This window comes from Martes martes, assembly GCF_963455335.1.
Source record: "Martes martes genome assembly, chromosome: 7".
Classification (NCBI taxonomy): domain Eukaryota; kingdom Metazoa; phylum Chordata; class Mammalia; order Carnivora; family Mustelidae; genus Martes; species Martes martes.
Window position 1 is genome coordinate 17,639,895 of NC_137894.1, and position 18,980 is coordinate 17,658,874.

Sequence of the window (18,980 nt, forward strand, 5' to 3'; positions counted from 1 at the left end):
TATATAGTAAGATGATATAGGATGGGGTGGGGGGACACTAAGTCATGTCCATAAATGCTTATGTCTCTCAAAAAAGAAAAAAGTTCTGAAGCAAATACAGTGTATCTTAACACTGGTTAAGTCTGAATGCCCGGCTTATGGACTTCTGGTTTTCCTTTTGTGGGGGGGGGGGGTCATTTTCGTTTTTGCCTTTGTTTTTTTGCCTGTTTTAAATATCTCAGAACTAAAAATAATTTAAACCCACTACATTTGTTTACTTCTACACTGTCTGTCTCCCCCACCAAACCATGGCCTCCCCAGAGGCAGGGACTATGCTGTGTCAAGCTCACCCCAGTGTTCCCAGTCCCTGGGGGGGTCAGCAAATACTTAATGGCCAAATAAATGAAAAGCGAGGGGAAAAATGTAAGCATATGACCTTCCAGGGCAACTTCTGGTCTAGATACACTAAGATTCCTTGATTTCATTTTAGATTTGTTCAAGAGTCAAGAATGGTGGATTCAGGAAGAATAATGAGAGCTTTCAGCTCCTAGCTCAGTGCCCTGTAGGGTTTCTCTTTCTCTCCCATTGAATACAGAATGAAGGCATTGAAGTGGTTCCCTGAGGATGAAGATTGGGGGTACAAATAATAATTACAAGCACGGCAGCTGCCACTATAGCTAAAATTTGCTAGCGGCTAAGGGATAACTTGCACAGTATCACCTGTAACGCTCACAAAATCGCTAAGAGATAGATGACATTACTGAGCTGCAGACAATGAAACTAAGGGTCAGAGTGGCTCAGTCCTTTCCACTTTGTCTGAGGCTATGCGACAATTTCAGTATTTATCAAGAAAAATATGTGAACAGATGACCAGCCAGCTATGACCTCTATTCTTATAGAAAGGGTCCCTTTGTATAGCCTGTTTCTAATTTCTCCTAAATTTGTTTTTACCTTTTAGATATTTGTGAGTGTTCTCAAGAACACGCCCCTCCCCCCCCAATTCCACAATGGGGCTGGAAAGATCACGTCATCCCTCATCTGTGTGTTCCGCAGCAATAACACTGAGAAGTGCACAGAAGGAAGACCGTGTGAGGACACAGGGAAAAAGTGGCCATCTACAAACGAAGGAAAGAGGCCTTGGGAGAAATCAACCCTACCAACATATTGATCTTGGACTTCTGGCCTTCAGAATTGTAAGGAAATGAATGCCTACTGTTTAAGCCACCCAGGTAGTGGTACTTTGTTCTGAAAGCCCTAACAAATTACAACAGACACACATGGGTACCAAGGGACTCTTCTGGAGTCACACCCAAGGAAGACAGAGTCAAGCTTCTAGCACTGTTCTTTCTTTCTTTCTGCTGGAGTAATACTTAAAATATTGGTGTCTGTTCTTTGCGTTAATATTTTTATCTGTCAATAAATACTTAAGACATTAAGATGGGGAAACTCAAAATATCATGTTTAATTCCATTTATTTTGGGTTCTACCAGCTGAGATGAAGAACAACATGGGAGACCATCACCACCACTGAAACAACAACAAAATGCACTGAATCAACTATGAAATCATTTCTTTTTAATCCACTGGAGACCTGAGGTCTCAATGAAGTTGGGAGAAAGAACTAAATCTCCGAGGTTCTGAGGGATTGAGCCCTTCCTAAGTGAGCAAAGACCGGCAGCCACACGCATTCCCAGTGGCACAGGCAGGATGAGGAGCTGAAGCAGCGGCAGACAGAGGATCTTGTGTTAGTCCGAGAGAACGGTCAAGTCCTTATCAACTGTGTGAGCTGAGAGGATGGATTAGATCTGGAGCAGGGGCGCCCTGAATCATCTCCACCAGACTTTCTCCAAGTATGGTGGCCTGCAGGACGCCAGGACAAGAACAGAGAGCAGAATGGTACCTCCACAGTGATGTGGGGACTGGGATCTGAGCTCTTCCAGTCCTGCCTCAAGACATGGGAAACCAGTGGAGACCCGAAAGGAGGTAAAGTTCCAATCCAGATCAACCCGCCTCAACTCCCCATTAAAGAGGAGAGTTCGTCTCCTGGGCCCTGCTGCCTCCTTGTCATTACAAAAGAAGTCAGCTGAGGACAGGCTCTCAGAGAGAGAGAGAAACAATTGCTGAGAAGCCCAGGCCGGCCAGGCCTACCTGAGGTCCAGCCTCCAGCTCTGCTCCTTGGTTCCACGAGCCTGGGGCACCGATGTGCTCGGTGGTTAAGCCGGTCTGGTGTCTGTCATTTCTAACCAAAGGAATCTTAATGGACGTAAAACATGAGTCCCAACCAACGACTTATTCCAGATCATATATACAATTGTTAGGCAAACGATTGCATAAATCGGCAACACACAGTTTCTGAAGAGTTACGGCACCTTCTAAATCCTCATTACAATTCACTTTCTAACACTACAAATGAGCCAAACAATACTACAAAATAATTACAGTCATTTTCTAAAACAAACGTAACAGAACTGAAAGTAGACATCAATGTCGTTACAGGAACCGTTGCTGGATGGTGTATCTGTGTTTTAACAAACACACCGAAACACAGTAGGTTTCCTAACCTGACAGGGCCTTGTAGGAAGTATTAATGTTCTGCCGTCTACCTCAACCATCCCCATGTTACACGTACCACGATGGAGGACACAGAGATTGAAATTGTTATTAAAGCCCATGAAAATGGGGAGATTCTAAACTGAATCCAAGTGGAGAAATTAAAATGAACACAGAAGACAGAAAAAAAGTTTTGAAGACTGAGAAATGTTTCAAAATATCCAAAGTACCATTTTCGTTGCTGAGAATAACCCTCCAAACCTTCAAAAACTCATGCTGTGACCAAAAAAGAAAAAAGAAAAAAAAAAAGATAAAGAAAGAAAGGAAGGCTCGCAGACTCCCCATTTTTCATGCCAAGTTCCAATCTGGAGTGACACTTTATGAATCATTTTATAAGGTCCTAAAAATAAGAAGCTATAAAGGTAATAGGATCAGCCTATCCTCTCCCTGGGAGGCCCAAGGCCTGCTAGAAATGCAATCTCAGTACTACCTACGAGAAGGCAGTGGGTCCTTCCCGGTGGCCTTGTCCCTGGGCTAGTCCCTTTGTCTGCCTAGAGAACAGGGTGGCTGACCACAGTTCAGCTCCCAGGTAAAAGGAGCGCCTCATGGAGGAGGAAGAATTGTCAGACTCTTCCTCGCCTGCAAGGCCAGCTGGTTACTCCTAGGCCAGGTGCAAGGTTGGGGTAACACAAGGTCCAAGGCAAAGCACAAGGACACCTAGGACAGCCATGTTCAGCCATAAAGAATATGTTCCCATAGGAAATCCTGGATGATTCATCTCATTCCTATTTCCAGGAAGCCAAAAACGTGTCTTGCTGGTTTCCCAGCGAATTGATTTTCTCAACTTCTCAATGGAATTTCTAGATTCCCAGGAAGTCAACCCACCCTTGATAGGGCCTGACTGCTTTACTGACTAAACTTATTAGAAGGCCCACGATCTTTCTCAACACAGGAACAAAATTTATGGAGTATGTCACCCAAAGCAAGAAGGACTAGAGGGAAATAGATACCCTTCTCCGGCATCTGTGCTTCTATCCGGGACACTGTGCTGGCCTTACATACCCACATCACTCTAGCACCGCAGAGCAAAATGACGTGAGAAGTGGGGGCAGCGAAGGGGAGAGGATTTTTTAAGCAAATTCAGAGATTTCTTGCACCACTGCTCTTATTTTAACGTCGTTTCTATCACATTCTCCCCACCCAGGATTTCTTCATTTAATTTCCTCCATTATAGGCTCAACACTCCATCAAAAGTGTGCCTTGATCACAGCCTCAGGGACAAAAATGCAAACCCGAGCGCAATTTATCATGTTGTCAGCAATCCCGGGGTCACGCATGCCCCTAAAGAGGATGGCGGGGGTAATGAGACAAATATTCTACAATATCATCCACAAGCACCCTAGGTTTCCAATCCAGACCAGAAGTCAATGAGCGCTGGCTTGAATTGAGGTAAAAGTGAGAATAAAACATGGGGCGCCTGGGTGGCTCAGTGGGTTAAGCCTCTGCCTTCGGCTCGGGTCATGATCTCAGGGTCCTGGGATCGAGCCCCACATCGGGCTCTCTGCTCAGCAGGGAGCCTGCTTCCCCCTCTCTCTCTGCCTCTCTGCCTACTTGTGGTCTCTTGTCTGTCAAATAAATAAATAAAATCTTAAAAAAAACAAAAAACAAAAAACGCACTTGCCCTTGGACTTCATTGTGGGCCCCTGCCGGGTGGTACTCACCTAAAAAACCCACTTCTGATGGCCCACCGGTGCTGTTACTCAAGTTTAATACCCCTTAGTGCGGTGGTTCTCAGTACCAGCTGAACCCTAGGAACACCTGGCGAGCTTTTAAATCACCAGCTGCCCAGACTGTGCTCGAGACCAGTGAAAACAGCTCTCCAAGGGCAGGACCGATGCAGGAGTATTTGTTAAGCCTCCCCAGCCCTGAGAACCACTGCCTTGGCCTCATCCCCCTGCCTCTGAAACGACATATTCAGATTAAGCAGAAAATGCACACAGATGTAGAATGACCCACAGTCATTCGAAGGCAGATTTAAAAACAAAACAAAACAAACAAAAAAAACTCTTCCACCAAGACTTTCAGGGGCCTGATGTTTAAAAGAGCACCCCAACATCAGGCCCCGACATACAACCGACCAACTTCCCCAAGCCCCTGCTTCAGAGTCAAGAGCATGTTTTAGTCACTGGTCATTTCCTGCTGAGGTCCACCTTCCCCTACTTTTGTAAAGGGACAGGAAGGAGCAGAACCAAACTCTCATGTGCGGTGGCAATCTCTATCCCTCGGAGCTCTGCCGGGGTTTCAGAGATGGCCTGGATTCACCACTCTCTCCCTGCCAATGCAGACCAGCTAAAGAGGGCCGCTCCCTGGATGAGATCAGGTCTACAGGCAACAACTGAGCGGAGCTGCAAGGCTTGCTCATACATCCGGAAGCTGTCCTAGAGGAGGGTCTGAGCACGGATGTATTTCCAAGGTCACTGGAATACCAAACAGAGACACTCCATTTTTTTTTTTTTAATCCAAAGATTAAGTCTTTAAACTACAAAAGCACAACTTCCAAAGCTCAGCCGTGGGGTCCTATGCCCTCAGGCCAGGGAGGAAATGCCACCCGTGAGCAGCCGTTTATCCATCTTTATCAGGGGACGCTCACAGGAGGACTGCTGGTGACACAGCAGTTACCATTTCTGTGACTGTGAGATGTCTTTAAACACCTGACCTTGAGTCCACAGGTCGCTCGAATAGAGAGAGGCACAAAATATAAGAACCCTGGGTTCTCACCCCAAGCAACTTAGTAGAATCACCTCTAAAAACACGGACACCCCAGTCACACCCCAGACCAATGCTGGGGGACACGCCGGTGCCAGGCATTGTGTAAAGCAGTGGTTCCCACACCTGAGCACCCATCAGAAGCACCTGTGAAGCGACCGATTCCTGGACCGTCCCCCACCCCGCCAGGTTCTGATTCAGGAAGTCCCGCTGGGCTGAGAACATGCAGATGACAGGGTCCCAGACCGCAACACTGATGCCGCTGAGAATCACAGCTCCCGAGGTACAGCCAGGCCTAGGGACCCCCCCACACACACTGAAGAGCCAGCTCTGGCCAGGGAGGGAGGCAATTCTCCTAGCTCTGCCCCCCACCTAGGGTTTGATAAGAAATAAGCCACTGAGGTGTGGGGGACCTCAACTCTTTCCTGATCTATACAACCGGGGCACTGCATCAAGGAGCTCCTGGGAGCCTTTCCTTTCCAAAGGGCTCCTATACAGGAAATGCCGACACTAACCCAGACAGAGAGGGGGGAGGCAGTGGCCTTAGGGGAGATAAACAAAACAGCTTCAAAATATAGGGGAATGTAGGTGGTTGCTCATGGGACTTGAGTGTGTCTGGGGACGTGCAGTGGTGCCGAATGGCGTGTGTGGTCAAGCGTGCTGTTTCCCAGACTCACCTGTTAGAACCTGGCAGAGCTGCCCAGGACCCTGGGCCTCGGTGGAGGGGCTGGATGCCGAGGACCATTTGCGCCTGACCAGATGCTCCTGTGCGCTGAGCGGGCCCTGGGAATTGTTGAGGGGCTGGATGAGCACCTGCTCCCGCCCGAGCTGGATGAGGCCAACCTGCCGAGGAAGAGGAAAACAGGACATGAATCACCCTCATTCAGGCACACCCACAACCCCGACAACCCGAGGGCAGCCAGGCCGCCTGGCTATGGCCTGGGCCTCACGTGTGGGCTTTTGCTTTACAGGGTGCTCTGATTCACCGAACCCAAGAAGGAGCTTCTGTGGGCCTTGAAACATCCAACCCCGTGGCTGTGTTGGGGAGAGGGGCACGGCGTGGGGTCAGGGGTGCAGAGATAATATTCAGCAGCACTGACTTCCCAGGTTCACTTTCAAAAAAACATGATTTTATTAGTAGTAGAAAAACACTTTCTTTTAAAAATTATTTTTAAAATCAGCCTCCAAAAGTGTACTTGATGAGGCAATGCCAAAGCTATTGGGGATGAATGACAAGGACATCCTAAATGAGGGGGGAAAATGCATTTTATCCCTGGAGATATTGAGAATGAAAGACAATGGAGCCAGTCCTGCATCAATATCAATGTATCAATATATCAATAGCTTTGTGGCAGGGGATTTGTACATCCTTCCAGAACTTGCGGTGTTTAAGAGAAATCGACAGAGTCTATCCATTGGATGAGATTTGTGAATCTAATTTAAAGTTCATCATGGGCTTAGATTTGTGATTTTAAAATCTTAGTAAGTTTAGAAGCAGTATTAGAATGTGTCAGAGAACTTAAGACCTCCCACGTTTATAGGACTAACTTACTGGGTTTGTAGGGATCACTGAAATACTTGCAAAGGGCTTCTTAGCCAACCAGAGAACTTGGAAAAGAAATGGACTATGTTACATTTCTCAACACAGTTTTAAAGGTTTCAAGGTTGTTAATCACCAAATTTACAAGAGGCGCCGAATATTATCCAAAGCTTCCTCGAAAAGGATTGCAAAAAACCTTCGAGATAAAGGGGATTAAGAGTATACTTATCTAGAGGAGCCCGGGAAAATGTATGGAATTTTTGAATCATATTGTATGCCTGAAACTAATATAACACTGTTAATTATATTTCAATAAAGAGTTTAAAACACTTGTTAGATTAGAAATAGGACACGACTTGTAAATGGAAGGAAAAATTCAAGAACTAAGATTTTTAATTTGCTCCTTTAACAGAGTGAATCTTAATTCTAAAATACATTTATATGGTACAGAGAACTCTTCCCAGCCCTTAGAACCAATGCTGACACATGAAACCGATTTGTGCTCCTTCCCTGGGATGCCTGCTGCTAGCTTCCCTTCTGAGGTGTCAACAAAGCAAGGTAAACCTCCAGCAAGGAACCCCACTGGGTCCCAGGCTAGAGGACCTGAGTTTGCATGCTGGGCTGCGCAGCCCATGGCGCCTCCTCCAGGTGGATGCCCAGGACCATCCTAGCTAAACAGAGTCCACAGCTCGCAGGTCAGTCTTCGGCTGAAATGAGCATCATCTCTCCTCTCTCCCCACCCCGAGCCTCTTTTCTAAAGGTCACATCACATGGAAGCAGTGCTTCTCAAAGTCCACTGCATGTGAAAACCACCTGGGTGTCTTGGGTAGGCCCCGAGAACGTGCATTTCTAACTAGCCCCCATGTGACCCAAACCTCTGCTCTCCAGCACAGCAAGGCCTCGGTCTCTAGGACAGAGCTGGCTCAAGCCAAGCAGCAGATCTCCTTGGCAGTCGGAGAGGATGTCTGGACACCAAACCTCTCCGAAAGTAAACCAGATCAACTCATGAGATCGCCTCCAAAACACAGGGGAGTCCCCAAAACACAGGGTGAGACCTTACTTATGGCTCCTAGCAGATTTCAAGGTTTCCATTTCATTAGAACTTCTGCCAAGAACAACTCCGAGATTTTACTGCCCAAATAAAACTGTCTTAAAGTGGCATTGCATGACCCGCGGGAAAGCACGGCTTTCTTTCCTCTCCTTTGAAGTGAGGACATAAATTTGCTCACAAAGATCCTTTGGGGAGATGGAAGGAGTGGAAGCAGAAGGTGGCCGGGTGGCAGGGGGACGGGGCACACAGAGCCCTGCTGGGGCTGCACCTGAAGAAAGCCTTGGTACGGAACACACACCTCACCGCGGCGAACACTTCCATGGGTCACAATAAAGTTGGCAAGTGGGGCACAGCACGTGGGATGAGCCCCACATGGAAGGCGCCCCACACTCCCCGGAGGATACGCTCAACTTGAACTCTGCCTCAGATGCTCTGGCTTTGGCAGGTCACGAGCCCCCTTGGGTCTAGCCCTTTCAAAGCCAGGTACCCGTTAGGTCTAGTGCTCGCCTTCACAAGCTATGGTGTAAAAGGCCAGGGAATGGGTAACTCTCGTGCAGTGAGACACAGGGGTGTGGCACACGGGTGCACACACCCAAGCCAACAGCAGAAGTAGCCCCTTCGCTGTAGCAGGTCTTGTTTGCAGGGACCCACATGCTGGTTTCCACCCCTTTGGGGAGAACAGTGGTAACAATGGTAAGATGATTACGTGGACCGACGGTCTGGACTCTACCTGGCAGCTACTTAGCTTCCTGGGACCTAGCTTGTAAGCGGGCATGGCCAGGACTAGCACCCGGGGGGCAAAGGGGCCCGGCATAGCCCTCACCCTGGGGAGCCAGAGCAAGGAAGGACTTTGCCCCGCCCCTCCCTCCCCCAGTCTCAGGCTGTCCCAAGACTCCCTGACATGTCTCTTCATGCTCATCCTGTCATCACATTACCAATGATAAAATGTGCTGCTGAAAAGTGCCACCTGTGCCCCCTACACACACACACACCATCCAGCCCCAGGGCAAACAGCCGCCAGCCCTCCTTACCTTTCCCCCACCTACCCTCTTCCTCCTCCCTGCCCACTGCATTATGGGGCATTTGCCACCACCTGACCGTCGGTTCCTTTGAGACAGGATCACAATTAGCTCTCCTGTTTTCTAGTATCTGCCACAGGTGTTACCCAGAAAAAAGAAAACAGAGTAAAAGAGAATGGATTGGAATGCAATGGACTGGACCAGCAGGGCGTTTCTGCAATCCCCTTTACTCACAGGCTCTCATCCCTGGCTACGCAGGAGAGCCATCTGGGAAACTCCTGATGCTAAGGCCTCACTCTGGGCCAACTGAGCCAGACTCTGTCAGGAGTTGGGGGAAAGGGAGCAGGGACTCAGGCCCTGGTACTAAGAGCTCGTCAGGAGATCTCCAAGTGCAGTCAGGGTTGAGAAGCACCCTGCTCGCTTTTAGCTAGGTGCCAGGGACACTGGCCACCTCCTGCCTTGACTGAGATGTCTGAAGGTAGCCTGGGTTTGAACGAGACCTTCCCCTGACCCTGGGGCTCTGGGCCCCGCCCCGGCTTCCAGCCCCCAGCTGCCCGGTGGTCCCAGAAGCTGGGCGGGGCTGCTTGGACTTGCATTCATCCCCTGGTCACCACCTATGCTGAGAAACGAGACCCAGGGATGTCTTCCCAAGGCCTCTGTGTCATACCAACGGCAGAGAAGGACAGCAGCAATGAGCCTGAGGTTGCAGGAGATGAAAGGGGCCTGCAGACTTCATCCGAAGATGCAGGGCTGTAAGGGAATGCCTGTGGCAGACAGAGCTGGGGGCCCAGGGGCCACCTGGTTTGAACGGGCGAAGTCATCCTCCGGAAGTGGTGCTCTTAAAAGAGAAATCAGCAGTTCGCTAAGATGCACGGTATCCTCCCAAAGCAATGTGCGTCCAATAAAATGCATCAGGCTGTAACAGTTCTGAGTGGCTCCCCGGCGATTCTCTTTGTTCTGGGGGATGGTCTGAAGCGTTTCTGTGCTGCCTTCGGAGAGCGTTACAAATCAGGCGGTGTTAACTCTAGCCCAGGCTCCGAAGTGTGACAAGCCCTCCTGGCCGCGTGCAAAATGCATGAAGGACATACAGACTTTTCTCACCTGTGGACGTCAGCACAACTTCTCAGCAGAATGGAGCAAATGCTTTTAAAATAACGTAAAAAATACACATATAGTCTCTGTCCTGCGGATGCTCCGGGACTGAAGGGCACACCTGAGGGGACACTGCCACGTGGCTGTCCACCTCGCTGGGACTTCAGGGCCCAGAGAACCCTCCGAGCCCCTTCTTCAGGAAGCGGTGGCTCCTTGGCTAGCCAGTGTGAATGTCGGGGGGGGCCTTCTCCCCATCGACAGGTTAGCCGTGGGTGGTTCAAGAGTACAGAGCAAATGGGGTTGTTAGTCTGCTTCCTGCGTGAGCCAAGTCTGCTTCCAAGGAAAAACAATCCTGTGATGACAGGCCCTCCTGCACCTGCCTCCACCTTTCTGGGGGGCCTCAGCGGAGCTCCTGTGGCAAGAGCATGCCCAACCCCGCACAGGCAAGACAGGCTTCCCAGCCTCCGTGCTGAGTCCCACTGGCCCCGTCCTGGAGTGCCACCCAGAGTCCCCCTTCAAAAGTCAGCTGCTGTCTCTGCAAATGTCAGGTACCTAAACAGATTCTTGGTCTTCTTCCCAAAGCCAGCCTCCGCCCCTATAACGGGGACAAGTCACCGCCAGTTTTCCCCCTTCTGATCACTAGAGCCGGTCAGCCGGGCTCACTGATCACTAGAGCCGGGCAGCTCTTCCTTCTGATTCTCTCTTGCATAGATGCCTCGCTTCCCACTTCCACAACCCAAGGCTTGAGGCTCGTCACCTTGTGCTTGCAGGTGCCCTCCTCCTCCAGTGCCCCCCACCGTGTTATCACTAGGGGACCCCCCCCTCCAAAGGCCAGAAATGCTCCAAGTTGCCTTGAGCCCGGTGATCCTCATGATGCAGTCCCCAGCCAGCAGCAGCACCTGGGAACCTGCTAGGAGTTCAAGCTCTGGGCCCACCCAGACTGGCTCAGAAACTCTGGAGACGGGGCCCAGCAACGAGAGTAAGGAATCCTCCCGGGAACAGAGCTGAGAACCACCGCTCTACAATAAATCTGAAATGCCTTAGGTTGGTCCCCAACCTAAGGAGGCCACTAACCAATGAGGTGGCCTCACCTCATCCCCATGCTTGTCTGTTCAGTTCTTCTCCTACCATCTCCTAAGATAACCATCACCACTCCCACCCCCATCACGCAGCCACCTTGTGGGCCCCGATCTAGGGAAGAACTTGGCCTTGGAGGCTCTGCCGTCATTCCTTCCTCTTAGAACTGGAGGCCCACCTGCTTCTGCTCTAATCCTCTCCCTGAAGACCCCACCCCATCCCAGAGCCACCACTGCTCTACCCCTCGGCCACCCTGTAAGCTCCGGTGTAGACTCCTTCCGAGACAGGCCTCACGTTATACTCCTCTTTGAGGCTTGCTGCGAACCCACCAGAACCCACCTGTCCTACCCATGGCAGGTGTGTGATAATGATCTGTTCATTTAGTCAGCAGTGTTGACTGATTGGTTGATTTATAACTGGAAAAGTCTGGGCCCCAGAGGGCAACGGAAGAAACATGTTTTTAATGCCTTATTGGGCCAGGCTCGCCCTAAATGATTTCACAGACTTTATTTTACTTCATTCTATCAACAGCCACATGAGGCTGATGTTATTTACTCCTCCTGGGGCTGCAGACTGGACCGTGCAAGGGAGGTGGCTCACTTAGGATCACAGCCCCAAGCACCCGTGAAGCCTCGTTTCCTAAAGAACGTTTCCTAAAGAACGAGAACATGACCGTGCATCTTGGTGCAGAGGCGGGCACAGGGAAAGGATCAGCAGTGACCATGCGTGGCTCCCTCCGATGTACCCAATACAGAACCATCCCCCATTGCACGTGTCCAAACCCAGGCAGCTGCAATATTTCAAAGCTCAGGAAATAAGCCCCAAGAATGCAATCAGCGTAAGACGTCTTTGGTTTATCGTCCCATCTTGTGCTTTTTTTCTTTTTTTACAATGTTGCCAACTACATAAAAGTTCAGATGCGGAAATCTAGTTTTGGACTGTAGGTAGGACTGGGGAGCACGCATGGCCACCACGATGCCCGTGAGCAGTGGGGGCAGAGAGTCACTGTGAGGCTGCATGCACGTCCTTCCAGAGGAAGAGGGGCGATACCTTAGAATTCTCCCATCCGGGGTCTTCCCTTCAAATCCTCCACACCTCCCAACTTCACATTGTCTTTTCCCTCTTTTCCTTAATGTTCTTAATATCCACTCAACTATTTCTTTTTATGAGGCTTTAAAAATGTGTATGCAGGGTGCCTGGGTGGCTCAGTGGATTAAAGCCTCTGCCTTCAGCTCAGGTCATGATCCCAGGGTCCTGGGATTGAGCCCCACATCGGGCTCTCTGCTCAGCAGGGAGCCTGCTTCCCCTCTCTCACTCTGCCTGCCTCTCTGCCTACTTGTGATCTCTCTCTGTCAAATAAATAAATACTTTTTTAAAAAATGTGTGTGCAGGGTGCCTGGGTGGCTCAGTTGGTTAAGCGTCTGCCTTCGGCTCAGGTCACGATCCTAGAGTCCCAGGATCAAGTCCATGTCGGGCTCCCTGCTCAGCAGGGAGTCTGCTCCTCGCTCTGACCCTCCCCCCCCTCATGCTCTCTCTAATAAATAAAATCTTTAAAAAAAAATGTGTGTGCATTTTCCAAATACATTTACACTGTAAGCAATGAGTTCTTCAGTAATAATTAGTGATGACTCTCTTAGGACTCTGTGCCTTTGCCACACCGGCACCAGTTTGATGACGCAGGACATTGTGGTTTGGTCTACATGCTCCCTTCCAAATGGCCTCCATACCGTACTATTACTGCCCTAGAGGATTCCTGTCTGGCTGTGTGCAATCAAGGGATACCGTATTAAAAAGCTAAGTGATTTTATAATCAATCAAAAGGGTCTGATTATTCCAAAGGAAGAGATGGCAACCTCCCAAACCCATCCCCTTCATCAGAGGAGTCATGGAAAAGCAGGCTGCCCTCTTGATTACGGAGTTCCCCAAAACTGCCAGGCCACCTGCTCACTGACTGACCCCCACCCCACTCTGTTCCCATCGGTGTACCCCCACGGAACAGAGACGAGCATTCTTGCAAAGCCCCTGAGCAGACCACAAATGATGTGCCACCAAAATGGCCCCCTGTGCTTCAATCGAGCTGATCAGCCAGAGCCAGGTTGGGCTGGGCCATCAGGTCAACCCCAGGGGCCAACCAGAATGACAGATCCCACAGAGCGTGGCTGTGACTCCAGGGAAAGCCTGCCAGGAACATCCCTGACCTTGTCTCTCTCCCTCTGGGGTGGCTTGGCAAATGGGTATGGCTTTTTCAAGTTCCATGGCCCAGGGCTCCCGGGTGTCCTGTCTGATCTCAACATTTCTCCCGTTGCTGGCCTCAGCAGGCCACAGCCTCAGCCCAGAAGGGAGGGACAGAGTCAGGTGGGGGCACCCTCCGGAGCCTACATTCATTAAGGAAGATCGGCTACGGTTCAGCAGACCAACCCCACAGGCAGGGGTCTCCCCCACTCTCTGTCCTCATGTGTGGGGATGGGAAACAGCCCCTTCATCCGCTCATTTCAGGCTTTTTCAGACCCTGACACTCAGTCTATCACTTAAAATTCCCATGCTGCCCGCTCGGGTGAAGTTTAACCTGATTCCAATTCTGTTGGCCTTCCGGGCGCTGGCCCCGTTCACAGGACGCAGCTGATCCAAACTTGCACAAATTCTCTGGGGGTGGAAATACCTGCCTCACATACCCAAAGTTCATTGCTTTGAAATTGTACGGTTATAGAAACTCTTCCAAAAACGTAGGTAATGTCTAAGGGCTCCCTGAGACGTAAATAAAACGAAGAAGCATAAACAGAAAACAATTATTACTTGCACCTAGGGTCTCCGAAGAGCCAAGAAGTGCAGTTTGCATAGCTTTTCTAGATAAGTGAGGGAGAACACCACCGGCCCACGCCTCTGCCCACAATCCAAAGCAGAAGAGGCGAAATGCAACATGAGATTTACGCTTCATGCTCCATAAACAAGTAATGATCTACTCTAATTATGCATCTGCTTTAAACAGATACCAAACCTCTCTGGAGACAGCACAGACGCCACGCAACAGGGAACAGAGCCCACATTCCCTTGCACCATACACTCGCCGCTAAGTCATTCGGGAGATGATTGATGCATCAGGATTTAATTGCTACTCAACATCAGAATAAAGTTTTATTGAATATAGCCACGCCCATCTGTTTATTTACTGTCTACGGCGTTTCTGCGCTAAAAGGATGGCAGGGACTTAACCGTGATGGAGACCATATGGCCCAGAAAGCCTAAAATATTTCACTGTCTGGTCCTTTCCAGCAAAAGTTTGCCAACCCCAGGCTCTACATGACCTTTAGGTCCAAGGTGGCTTTGGAAAGCTCCCATCTGTGGACATCAAAAATCTCCTACTTGCTATGGCTCCTCTCCCACACTTGGCAGTTGAGGCTGTCCTCACAGACACACAACACACATGCCCCATTCCACTTCCCGAGGCAGTAACCGACACATTACCACCCACCTGAACCGTCTTGAGCACATTCAAGAACCCAAATCCAAGCGAGGTAGAGGGCCCTGCAAACTTGGCGAGCCTGAGATCCTGTTGCTTTCCTTTCCCGACACGTTTCAGGACTACCTTGCGACCAAGAGGACCGCCCCGAGTCACTTCCTCCCTGCCTTCGGCCCTTCCTCTACAGAGGGCACTTAGGAGGAAGTGTCCGACGTTTTGCTCACACGAACAGGATGAACACAGCAGACTAAACACCAGAAGTGTCTGCTGCTGCAGGAATTTCAGAATCTAAAGTCTTAGAGGTCCACCCGCAGCTGGTACACACTGAACGCAGACTCTTGGCGGGGTTCTTTTATCTAAAGCACAGCGCCCTCACATGGTGCCGAAGGGAAGCACAGTCTTTCCGAACACGGCAGGACTGACGGGAACCTTCGCACAGCTCGCACAGCTCGGATGCCATCTGTGCGAGCGCCCCGCGTTCAACTCGGTGAGGATTTGGAATCAATGTTATCCAGATTTCCACCCTCAGCTCCTTCACAGATAGCTGCTCCTCGCTGGAAACTTTACACCAAGAAGTGTAAACTCTGACCTCTACAGAAACTCACCAAACCGCAGCAAATGGGATTCAGATGTTTCCATGTACAGTACAGTGATGTGACCTAGACTTTAAACACTTTGGCAAAAACAGGAAAAATGATGTGGGCCTTCCAGTCCCTCCCAGAACATGATACAGCCTTGACCCGAGTCCTACGGTGATCTGAGCCTTTCTCACTCCTCCTTAAGCCTCCTCACCCGCAGCCCACATTCTCTGCCCCTGTTCCACATTAGCTCCTAACAGGCTGCCTCCATGGTCCATTTTCCTTGTTTAACTGAAGAAGCCAATTTTTCCCAGCCCAGCAAAAGTAGATCACATTCTGATCAGGACTCAGAAAAAATCCTGCAAGGAGAGCTAGTGAAAGCCTGGGAAATCCTAGGAAACGACCCCCCCCCCCAAGATCCTCTGCAGAGCTTCGAGGAAAGCAGAAGTCTTACATAAAGACTTGGACCCCCAGGCTCTCTAGCTCTGCTGCAGATTCTCTAGGACTGGTCACATACTATGTGGGTAAGGGCTAGAGAATTCTAGACGGCGGAGCAAGATAAGGTGGAGGTGGAGGAAGCAGTTTTCTTCTGCCAGGAAAGAACAGACACAAAAGAATATCAGAAACTGCTCTCCCAGAGGCCAGTCATGACAGAAGATACAGAAACAACCCGGGTGTCTCACGCTGAGCCATACCAGGCTCTGTTGGGGGCAGCCCATCTGCCAGCCATGTGCGCTCCCAGGGGGCAAGATGGAGAAGCTGAGAAGCATGCGGCTGGGCACCGGTGTACCGGGATCGAGTGTGAGCACACGCAGGGCAGGGGTGCACCAGAACGTCCCCTGCCCCTCCGAGCTCTCCACAGGTACTTCCAATGAGGCAGGGCAAGGCCCCCAGGGGGTGGGGTAGCTATTGCCCCAGCAAGGGAGTTTCTGGGGACAGGAACAGGGCCTTATCACCAATGAAAGCACCCCCCAGACCTGGTTGAAGGTGGCTGCCAGACACATACCTGCTCGTGGTATAAAGGAACAAAGGGTCACACACCCTCTCTCTTGGTTCTCACGTTCAACTAAGAAGAGGTTAGTACCTTGTCGGGGGACCCTGTCAAGCTTTCCTTTTCCGGGTACAGAAAGACTCACGAGGACAGCAGGGCGGTGAATGCTTACTACCCTACCCCCACATCCAAGAACACATGAGATACACACCTAGAGGTGTTACCCATGACACACACACATACACACCTGTGCAGATACAAGTAAATATGAGAGAAGCGCGCCTCTCCGTCTAGGGGCCTGACAAAGTTTCCTCCCCGCCGGACCTGGGCTCCCCTGGGCGGGCTGCTGCGTATCCTCCTGGGCAACCCAGGACTGCACAGTCCCCGTGTACTTCAGAGCTTCCGCACAGCCAGTGGCAGGCACTGGACAGTCCGCTGCTTCCCCTCTCACCGTCTTTGCTCTGAGACCCTCCGGAAGGTCCGAGCGGGAAGAGGGGAGGCTCCCTCCGGACGGCGGGAGAGCAACCCTGGAGGCTGAACTTCCCTCCCAGGAACCGCCACCCCCAGCCCAACCTGCCCTGGGGACCACCCCCGGCGCGGCGATATTTCGACGGGCAGAACCGGAGGGGGCGCGGGCAGTACCAGGCCGCCGCCGGCGCCGCAGGCGCTGAGCGAGACGAGGGAACCGGGGTGGCCGAGCACGCGGCCCGAGTAGAAGCACAGCTCGGCGGGCCGTCCGCGGCGCCCGGCCGCTCCCGCCTCCTCCACCTCGAAGCCGCGGGACAGGAACCGCAGGTCGTGGCGAAGCTGCAGGTACAGGTCGCGCCCGAAGGCCGGCAGGTGCAGCAGCAGGGCGCGCTCGCCCGGCCGGACGCGCGAGGCGGCGGGGGGCGCGCGGGGGCGCCGGCGCTTTCGGGGCCCGGGGGCGCCGGGCAGCTGCGGCAGGTGCACGTCGTCGGGACGCACCCGCCGCGGCAGCACCACCTCCACGTCGGCCGCCGCGTCGCCGACAGCTGCGGGGAGAGAGGAGACGTGTCAGCGCGCCGGGGCCCGCCCGGCCGCCCGCCCTCCCTCCGGCCGCCCGCCGCGCACCGGGTCCAGCGCCGGGACAACGCGGCCCCGAGCGGGCGCTCCCTTCCTTCCCCGCGCCGCGGCACCTCCGTGCCGGCCAGCGCCTCCGCCCGGTACCCGCGCCAGCCGGGGAAGGGCTCCAGCGCGGCCGCTCGAGCACCTCCGGGGACGGCGGCGCGGCATCGGGAAACCCGGCGGCTGCGCGGCCGCCCGGGAGCCGCCTGGAGCCCGGTCGTCCGGCCGCGGCCCGCACCCCCTCGGCCCCGAGCGTTGTCAGCGCTCCGCCGCCGGCCCCGGGCCGCGCAGGCAGGCGGGGGCCGCCAGGACGCCTCGGGAGGGCAGGAGGAAGGTGGTGGCCGCCAGAGGCACGGGCGAGGAAGGGGCGGTGGGCGAGGGAGCGCTACCTGTGCCCGGGTCCAGTCCCCAAACCAGCAGCAGCAGCAAGGGCAGGACGAGAGGAGGCAGCAGGGCGCCGTCACACATGGTACTTGGGAGGAGCAGCCCCCCGGACGGTCGCGGCGGAGCAGGAGCACGCGAGGCGGCGGCGCCAGCCGGAGTGAAGCCCTCCAGCCTTCGGAAAAAGTAATTAGCGCTGCGGACAAACCCAACGTGGTAAATCCCAAGCTCCGCCTTCTCCTCGGAAAACAGGCGGCGATTGGGCTCTCCCTTTCCCCTGCCCCGCCTCCTCATTCCCCATTGGCTAGGACGGGTCTAAACCAGGGTGCGTAGTTAGGTTGTAAGCACTTTCTTACACGTGGTTTCTGGGCAGTGGCGGGGGAGGGACACCAGGTGGCGCCATGGAGTCCCTGGAGCTGCGCTACCCCGCAGGCCCTGTGAGGACACCTGACTGGTCTTCAGAGTTTGTGCTCTTTGTCACACTCCTCTCTGACCCTGCTGCCCAGCATCCCAAGACAGGCCAGAAATCGTCCTGGACAACCGGTTTCATTCTTAAAAGCCTGTTCTCTCTACATCTACAGTAAAAGTAGTTTGCATTGTTTGTGGGTGGGCATTATCTGGCACACCTGACTTTGCACCTGATGCCTACGTACAATGCAGCAGTGTTTAGCCAAAGCCTTCGCACCTCCTGCCGCCTTTATCCTCACAGAAACCAGCAGTACAGGCGTGACCACACCCTCTTACAGACTGAGAAACGGAGGGAGAGAGAGCTGAAGGTGCTTGCTAGTTACTGGGGTGAGTTTCTATCAAAACAGGAGCTAGGATTTGTGGTCCTAACTTCCTAACTTGCTTAGGACAAACAGCAAGAAATAGGCTCCAAGGAAAGATTGGGGCGGTGGGGGGGGGGGTGTCTAGGAAACTCATACAAGGTGGCAAAGCCTAGACTTCCAGTTGAGTTCATTCTCTTCCCACAAGAATATAACTGAAGTTTGCAAGAAAGATTATTCTTTTAGCTTTGTGAAGAGCATCTTGTAGAAAACAAAACAGAATTAACCGAAGCGTAACTGTTCTTGGGTTTCTCCCTCTCCCTTCCTTGTCCTGTTTTCTGTTTCTGTTTTCTCAAAGCAGAGAGGTTACCACACTCCTACTGGACTCTGCTTGAAGCATTTCAGAATCTAAAATGTATCACAGGATTCCACGTCAGCAGAAGGAATCCAGAGGTGAAAACTGTCCAGCTTCCAGGACTTTTCGTTAACCCTGGGAGCGGACTGTGTCACTGGTTCTCAATAAAGCCTCCTTCTTTTACTACAGCAAAGTTGCTGCTCTGGGAGTCCTCCAGAGTGTGTCTGATAGAATTTTCTTCTGCTCTGTCTACCCCTGCCCTCCACAGAGGCTGGCCTCTGTCATGCGTTG

General features: G+C 52.1%; 1 protein-coding gene across 1 annotated transcript in view; it reads right to left on the reverse strand.

The window, feature by feature from the left end:
• ADAMTS17 (ADAM metallopeptidase with thrombospondin type 1 motif 17) overlaps nucleotides 1-17,802 on the reverse strand; it is a gene marked incomplete at its 3' end in the record, with an annotated part of 333,792 nt that extends 315,990 nt beyond the window's left edge. Inside the window, exons 1-3 of the mRNA XM_080808797.1 lie at nucleotides 17,576-17,802; nucleotides 16,743-17,113; nucleotides 5,973-6,138 (exon numbers count right to left, since the gene is read on the reverse strand). Coding sequence (XP_080664923.1) covers nucleotides 5,973-6,138; nucleotides 16,743-17,113; nucleotides 17,576-17,654 — 616 coding nt within the window. The 5' untranslated portion in view covers nucleotides 17,655-17,802. The remainder of the gene's footprint in view (nucleotides 1-5,972; nucleotides 6,139-16,742; nucleotides 17,114-17,575) is intronic.
• Between the last annotated feature and the right edge of the window lie 1,178 nt (nucleotides 17,803-18,980).